Source organism: Rutidosis leptorrhynchoides, unplaced genomic scaffold, assembly GCF_046630445.1.
Source record: "Rutidosis leptorrhynchoides isolate AG116_Rl617_1_P2 unplaced genomic scaffold, CSIRO_AGI_Rlap_v1 contig436, whole genome shotgun sequence".
NCBI lineage: Eukaryota > Viridiplantae > Streptophyta > Magnoliopsida > Asterales > Asteraceae > Rutidosis > Rutidosis leptorrhynchoides.
The window spans coordinates 45,154-54,018 of NW_027266668.1; the positions used below are offsets into that span (position 1 = coordinate 45,154).

General features: G+C 34.4%; 1 protein-coding gene and 1 pseudogene across 1 annotated transcript; one reads left to right on the forward strand and one right to left on the reverse strand.

Annotated features, from left to right (window-relative positions):
* The first annotated feature begins 2,826 nt into the window (after window positions 1–2,826).
* Window positions 2,827–6,168, forward strand: LOC139883689 (uncharacterized; annotated as a pseudogene).
* Window positions 6,169–6,993: 825 nt separating this feature from the next.
* On the reverse strand, window positions 6,994–7,674 carry LOC139883692 (RING-H2 finger protein ATL78). The gene has a single exon (XM_071867833.1). The coding sequence runs from the start codon at window positions 7,672–7,674 to the stop codon at window positions 6,994–6,996; it is 681 nt and encodes a 226-aa protein (XP_071723934.1).
* Between the last annotated feature and the right edge of the window lie 1,191 nt (window positions 7,675–8,865).

Consider the following 8,865-nt stretch of genomic DNA (forward strand, 5'->3'; position numbering starts at 1 on the left):
TTTATTCTATTCTGATAGTTAAAAAAAATATAATTTATATTGATATTTTATTATTAAATCTAACGTTGTCAAATTGATTGAGTCGATTAGATTGACCCAAAATATAATGAGTTTGAAAAGTATCAGATTCTGTTATATTACGTTAACAAATTAAGGAGTCCAAAATCAAGACATGACTCTATTAATTCTTTTTAAGACAGGGTCGCGAGATGCTCTACAAATAAAATTATGTATATTATATTTATAACACCCATACTTTGAGTGGCAGTAAATTCACCGGTTTTTAGTCAATTCACGCTAGTTGCAAACTATGTGGTTATGTGGACAGTTTTACCCTTTTATAAATAATATTCTACACAACCGTTTTTTCTTCCTCTCTAAAACTTTTTCGGTTCCTGATACTTCTTAGATTTCGAAGAAAAGAAGCGATGAGAGAAACATAACCAAGTATCTCTGTGTTTTTCTTCTCCAACAATAAATAGTTTGGAGATTCGTAAGAAAGATAAATAAATTAAACGTCATGTCCATAAGATTAGAATAAACAAGCATCTTCTCCTAGATTACTTGAAAGTTGAAATCTTCTTTGCTCAAACACATCGCCACCACAATTTTGAGATACTCTGCTTTCAAATTTTAATTCATCACATCAAAATTCTCAATTACAAAATTCAATAAGAAAGTACAATTCAACAGGAATCAAACCCAACAAGACAACAAAAGGGCAAAATTGAATTTAGTGTGAAAAGTGAAGTTGACCCATAAAAATTTGATCTTGAATTCGGTCTGATTTTAATTTTATTGGGTTAACATGATTTTTTCATCAACCTTAATTATTTATGTGCTCTATGAATTTTGTGTGCTCATGAAAGTTTGGATTTTCCATGAATAGCATGATTGAAAGAGCTTTAGTTTTGATATTAAAATTTAAGGAATCCGGGTATTTTCATATTTTCTACTCAAATTTTGGGCATTTTGCAGCAGCCGTTGGCTTTACATTCGTCTGATGCAGCGGCGGCAACAAGGTGATTGTCTGACAATGGCAAGGGGGTTGATGGTAATGAGCGGCTGGGTATTTATTGTGAAGATTATTTTAAATTATAGATTGAAATTAAGGACAGGTTAATAACATAATGAAAAATTGAAAGGATAAAACTGTCCTCATAAATAAACAATTTGAAACTAGCGTGAATAGGCTAAAAATTGGCGTGAATTTACCGACTCCCCCATACTTTTTGCATAGGCAAAAAAAAACCTACATGTGAGAGGAATTTTCATCAACTAATTAAACATGTTCTCTTTTTTATCATAATATACATAATTAATTTTAAAAAATTTAATTAAAATTAAAAAAAATATCTTTTGATTATAAAATATCTTTTATAACGATAATGGCCTGTGGTGGTGATGTGAGCGGCGATATTAGTGATGGGGATCCGTGGTGATGACATAATTAGGATGGTAGTGTTGGTGGCTATTGATAGTCAAGATGATGACGGATAGATGGTGGTGATTGGTTGTGGTGTAATTGGTGGCAAGTGACGGTGATAAATAATGATAACGAGTGATGGTGGAGCGCGGTGGCTGGTGATTTTGATTTGAAATTTAGGAACGTAAAGATTTAACTAAATTGATTAATTATGACATCTTAATAAATAAAAAGATTTTTTTTGTAATTAATATGAAGGAGATATCGTATATTATTATGATATTAAATTTAAAGTTCAAAACTATAAATATTCAAATAATTTAATATTTATTGGAGGAAAAAATCAATTCTTTACTATCAAAATTTATATATTTTATTTTATTATATCAATAATTTTTCCATTAAATTTCAATAATTTATATTATACCTTCTATTATACCTTCTAGGTATATAAATAATCGACACTTACCATTTTTAAATTCATTACAAATTTAATATATTTAAATAATAATAATGATTAAATATATTAATTTTATAATTAAATTAAAAAAATAAAAATGTTATATATTTAAATAAAAAAAATAATATAATAGTATGTTAACATGAAATTTATATCATCCGTGTATCCGAACCCCAACACTAGTTCTTACTATTTCCAATCAACAGTGGAATTATAATTATTCCAGAATAGAATTATTATTTCCAATCAACATTAAATCAACTCAAAAGTCAAATCCCAATATTAAAAAAACGTGCCGGCGAAGGCCTCCACCAGATCATCCGCCACCACCAGGCTCGTCAACCACAACCTCCGCCACCTCTCTCGTATATTCCCGATCTGTGCCACCTCAACACCACACCAGATCCCGTCCCCTCTCGGCCAGTCGTCGAGTCATCTCTGCCATCTCCTCTCCTCCCGTCGCCGAAGTCTCGTCGCGCGCCACCACCACAGATCGACGCTCCTCGGCTCGCAGGCCTCCACCACTTCTGATCTACATCCCTCTTCCACCTTCACCGACCTTCTCTCTCTCTGCCATCAAATTGAACCACCATCACCAAGCTCCGCCGCTCTCTTGTTGCTCAGCCCGTCACCTCCCTCCGCCGATGAACCACCAAGCTTCCTGACCATCTCATTTTCCACTTTCGACCACAAACAGCGACGCCGAAGGTCACTGTGAATCGAAGAGGAGAAGATGAAGATTGAAGTCGCTGGTAATTGCATTTGAAATTAGGGATTGCACTCCGTTAAAGCACAGTTTGCTCCGTTAGGTTCAATTACACAAGTTTTGCTCCAGTCCGTTAAGATCCGTCCTTCCATTCACGTTTCATTTTTTTTTTTAATTAAAATCCGAACAATTAAATCATGAAGCTCAGTTTATGACCAAAAAATTGAGCGAGCAATGTCAATTACAGGCGGAGGAATTGGCGATTCGTCCTTGAAATTGAGGCCTGTGCATGCGATTCATCTCTTTATAACTACGTTTTTGCTCCGAGTTAACTCGATTTCTGCCGTCTGCCAACTCAGCTTCATTGAACGCAACAAGCTCTACAATTTCAGCTTGGCTTCTCCCCTCCCCAAGTTCCCTCATGGCATCCTCAGCGAAGACGGGTACTCTCTCTGGCATTTATCTTTCTCCATTTCGGATATTTTGAGTCTTCTGACTTTGTTTGTATTGATATCTTGAAATGTTCATTTTGTTCATTAAAATTTTTAGTTTAGTGGAGATTTTGTGCTTACTCTTGTTAGATTTTGCTTGGCTTGGTACTTTTAAGTTAATCTATCTATGTAGCTCTTTACAGCAGCTAGAAGAGAAAAATTTCATTTAGTTGACAACCGCAAGCTTGAGATTAACGCTAGGTTGACTTGTCCTGTTTCTTTTGATCCTGCAACTTTGTATGAATCGATCAAATAGGAATTACTGTTATTTAAGCATTTCATTGGTGTTAACATATTGGGAGGGGAGTCTCCCTTCCTTCTCGATTGTTCTGTATTGCAGTTTCAGATTTTCAATGTTAATGAACCCATTGAGCTTCATTAACTGAAATCAAATGTGCAGCTTACAAGAATGCTGTCAACCATTGCTCTAGATGTTACACTATAATTAGTTGGATTTTCAGTTAAAATCATCATTCAGTTTACAAATATCTCTGATGGTGCTTTTTCAACTGCAGGTTTTATAAGGTGGCAGTGAATGAGACTGTGCTTTGGTTTCAGGTTGGCTCACCAGGTTACTTCTTTGTTTACTAAATTTTGATTTTTTTTTTCCCAGTTGAAATCTATTAGTACTTATGCTTTTCTGCTTAACCACTATTGTTGTAACTTCTAAGTGAACAAAAACAGACATTAACACACCAGACTCACTCACAAGTGGCTTAAGCAATAAGCTGGTTTGTAGATTTCAGAATTTAGGGCATTTCGTTGATTTGAAAGAAGATTGGCGGGGAGATGTTCAAGCATGTTTGATCTGCATTTCTTTACAGTACCTTATTATAGTGTTTAACTTGGCTAGATATTGAATGCTGCTCTTTGACATTTTTTGGCAGCTTTGTGATGGAATGATTTTTAATCATGACCCCCCTGAATGTGTGGGTTGCTCGGTGAGTGTTTCAAATTATTTGAGGCTGCATTCTGTTATGAGCTGCTTATAAGCAAAAGAAGAAACCATGTATTCATTTAACGTAAATCATTGTGTTGATTGTTCTTAAAGGATTGTGGAGGTCCATTACATTGTGGGATGGAATGTAGTGCACTCGTGGCTAAGAATGTTGGAGGTGGGTAATTAAATAGATTTTTCATTGTAGTTTCAACATGTGATAATCAAATTGGTAAAGGCGTTGAGATCGCTTACTGGCGTGCTTTCTTTATGTCTGCATTGAAGGGAATGGATCAGGCACATAATGCTTCTTTAGGTGATGAATTATGCTTTTAATTGGTTGTGTTATTTTCAGGTTACCCGGTCTGCACTACTCTAGGGTATCTTTCGTACACAGATGTTAACGTCCTTGGTAAGTTCATATTTAGTATGTTTTGGACCAACCTTCGTATTTGTAGAACACATGGTACTACTTGTAGAGCAATTATATGAATTAGGTTGAGACCATATAGTATAGACTATAGTGTTTACCTCTTGTTGATGGCATCACTGAAGATGATAGCAGGTTCTACATTCTTCACGCGCTAATTTAAGACTATTAATGTTTTTTCTCGATGAACATTGCAGATAAAAAAAATCCTCACAAAGGCGTCACTATTAAGATGTCAAATAATAGCCCAAAGCTTAACTGTTCCATCTCTGTGTCTGTCCTGTGTGATTCAAATGGAGTTCGGGTAAGTTTTTCTTTGGAAAGTTCCTGATCCTTGTTTGGTTCATGACTTCTTTAAGTAAAGAGAAATACATTTGATCTTCATTTATAACTGTATGAACAGGCACCACAAACATTGGAGCAACTGGGAAAATGTGATTATGTCAGTGTTTCTGTTACTCATAATACCTTAATTTATTTTTTTCTCCTATAGCATGACACTTGGATCTTGTTAATTACCTAGTTTTCCTTTATATATAAAGTTCTGGGTTTCGAGTCTTGGCTCAAAATGCCATTAACTTGCTCAAAATTTGGAGGAGAAAAAGGAGGGATTTAAAATGCTATTTCATTGGTTATGAGTGCGCATTTCTAATGTGTAGCATGCAATTATTTTATCTGATGATCTGATCACCTAGCTATTTTTCTTACAGGCTACAGAGCTATGGCATCCTTCTGGTTGTGCCACAATCATATCAGTTCATGGCAGAGTATGGGGATGGTTTGGTACCTTCATAACCATGTATGGATTGCGATATATTGTTGTTGTATTTAGTTACCAATGACTTACTTATTGCACTGTGTTGGTGTATGAGTTTTAAAGATCCGCAGCTCACTTATAATTACACTGTGTGTTTCAGCATTTTATGCGGCTTTGGAGGCTATTTGCTGATTGGAACTGTTTACCGGTTTTTTTGTCCTTGGAATTCGTGGTATAGATGTATGTTATCATCTGAACCCATATCATTTATTCTTACTTATTTTTCTATGGGAAACTTTAGTTTGTGAAATTATGTCTGTGTTTCACCTGATTTTATCCGTGCAAGATGATTTGGAATACAGTAAAGTCTTTTACAAATTTGGTGTTTTGACTATCTAATCGGCTCTTGTCTCGCTTTCTTCTTCTTCTTGTTCTAGATTATTCCAAACTTAGAGTTATGGGCTACCGTACCACAGAAAACCCAGGTACTTTTTTCTACAATTAGCATTATTATATGAAACTTATTATGATAACCATCTTATTTACTAGGACTTATTTATACTTTGCAGAGAATTTATGGATCATTGGTGCAGAAATATAGAGGACCTTCTCATGGACACAGTAGTAGTTATTCTCGTGTCAATTTTTGAGGATTTGTTTCCCCAGTTTTCGGTCTGCAGTCTCTTGGGACATGGTGGCAATATAATTAAGGCATAGCTTAAGAATCAACTAAGGTGTAATAACAACCAAAAAGAAACTCCAAGATCAAGGACGAAATCTTTAGTTTGACCTGATAACAATTTGATTTTCTTTAAAACTAATTGCATTTATTTATTTATTTTTGTCAACTTCTTTTATCTGTTGAACTTCAGTGCGCTCAACTCTTGTTTGCATTATTGCAATTAATCAGATTTTGGCTGGTGTGTTAGTGCTGTTACTTAGCACATTGTATGAGACTTAATTTCACGACTGACTGCTCCCATACAAATTTTCCCTTTTAGTACAATTTCATTTTATTTGGATGCACCAAGTGGTTTCACTCTCAGCTTCCAACAACTGCTTTTATTATATGCACTGGATGGACATAATTTTGTTCCTTGCAACTCAAATTTCATTGCTTTTTTTTTTCCCAGTTGAGAGAGCACTTGACTGTTTTAACAGACGTTTATTTATTTGGCTTCACAGAAAGTGTTTTATTAGTATTTCTTTTACACTGCCTTTGTAACTAGTTTCAATTCTTCTGGCAATGGTGGTGATCTTGTGTAGTTAAGTGTGAATTTCTGTGGTTTTTGTCAAAGCTGGGTGGTGGAGAAATAGAGACAACACTTTAATTTGATTTGATTTGATTTCTTTCTTTCTTTTAATAACATCATATGAAACAATATCGTGTTTAACTGTAGTAGTATTATTAGTGCTCATAATAATCGAGTATTATAATGTCCAAATTCATTTGAAATTAAAAAGCATTGCTCTGGTTCTATGGTACTTGCACTAAATGAACACTTATTTTTTTAGTTGACTAATCTTATTGTTTTTCTCATTAAACTATACTTAATTAATTTCTTATAGTGGTTTGTCCAATTTGAGTTGGCCATTATGAGTCTTTGACTAGATACATCTTTCTTCGATTAGTCAGCTCAACTTCTGGTGAATACTGAATCCTACTAACTAAGCATCTATTCTGGAGCAGTCAAATTATATAAAATAAAATTTCAAACTTGATGTTTATAAATTAATCATAATTCCCAACTATATATACAAATTCTTGACTATTATGTAAACAGTACTAACTCCTATAAACACGAATTAAACCTTCTGGTTCTAGTGGTGCTATAATATTTACAATGGTTTCTTGTACAGTTGGTGGAGGAGTTACTTCTGATGATGAGCTTCCCACAATCTTATAACAGGTCTCAATTAGGCAGTGCCTACACGTAGGACAAGAGGAGTGTGTGCTCAGCCACTTATCTATACATCGTATATGGAATCCATGGTGACATTTTGGAAGGAGCCGTACTCGTTCACCGAGTGAGAACTCCGACAGACATATGACACACTCTGTGTCCAATCCTGGAAGCTCAGGTGAATAGTTTACTATCGGAAATGTTTTCAAGGCTTTTTTCTGGACACCAGTATTTGCTAAGCGAACCGAGTTGTTGTTGTTGTTGCTGTTGTTGCTATTTGAATCTGACGAGGATATAAATCTTGAGCACCCAAGTGCACATCTTATGATAGAATTCAATCCAAGGGAGAAAATTAGTGCACAGAGGAGAACAGAGAGGACCATAACGACATTTGCATCAAAGGTGTTGTCACCTGGATTGTATTCTGATGAATCATGAGTACTACTTGGAGGGGATATTGTTGTTGTTGTTGGAGATTGGTAATTAGTTAACAATTTTCTTGAATAGAAGTGTCCAAGAATATCTACAAGTGTTTCAGTTGATGTGGGAATAGCAGTAGACATTTTTTGAGAGAGATTTTTGGACTTATAGATAGATAGAATTTCTTGGAGGAGGCCGCACATGGAAATTATATATATAGGTAAAGACATATAGAGGTCAATTTACCTTTTGAGTATTAAAGTAATGTCACTACTTGTACTACTATTATTGTTACATTGAGTATATATATATATATATATATATATAATCATAGTTGAGAATATTCGGAGGGTTTTAGTTTTAGCTGCCTATATTGAGGCTAATCTTTGTAAATATATATATATATATATATATTTTTTATATATATGCAGTATGCTTCCCCCACTGAGGAGGTTCCTGTAGCTTCAACTTAAGCTTTCCAATGGGGCCTTCCCACTTTTTCGCAGCACAGAAAGTGATCAAGTAAAACGTGGCGATTGATTTTCATGAGCCATGTCTCCAAGTTGCTCCATGGAACCCACCAACCATGAACCACCTCGAAGGAAACTCCAAGGGAGTTTAATTTGTAGTTGTGTTTCACTGTTTCTTGATATTATTTAAGTGAGCTTTTTGGTTGACATGATAGCCTATTTTAATGTTATTAGTCTAGTTTTGTTTTGAGGTACTAATTAAACTGGCATAAGTTCCAAACATTTTTTGAGTCAGACTCAACCTAAGTTCAATATGGTTGAGTAAACCTTATTCAGCACACCCAGATGTAGGGTCTGTCCTTAAGCACCTCTAATCATATATACTTAAATGAACTTAATTATGATACTTTGGTGCGATAAAAATTAGCAGTATTAATCTGACACTTGTGCTATTTTCCATGGTGTATAAATTTATGAATTATGCTCGCTTTCGCTTATACTCTCTCCGTCAGCTAATATTTGCTTTTTTAGTTTTTTTAAATACATTCAAAAAAAAAATGTAGATATTCATTAATATTGAGTAAATATACATCTCATTTTGAATGTATGTAAAAAAGCTAAAAGAACATGTATTAGGAGACGGACAGAATAAGTTTTACCCAGGATAAATAATGAGAATGTTTTTTTACTTTCTTTTTATTTGCAGTAACATTTGACCTTCAGTTGGTATATGGTATTGTTAAGTTGCCATGCTCAATCAAGATTCAAAATTTCATTTTCTTGCTCACCAAAAGCTTGCACTCACTAACTGATATTTTCATTTCACTGTCACTTTGAGGGTACTCTATACAATTCACATGGTAA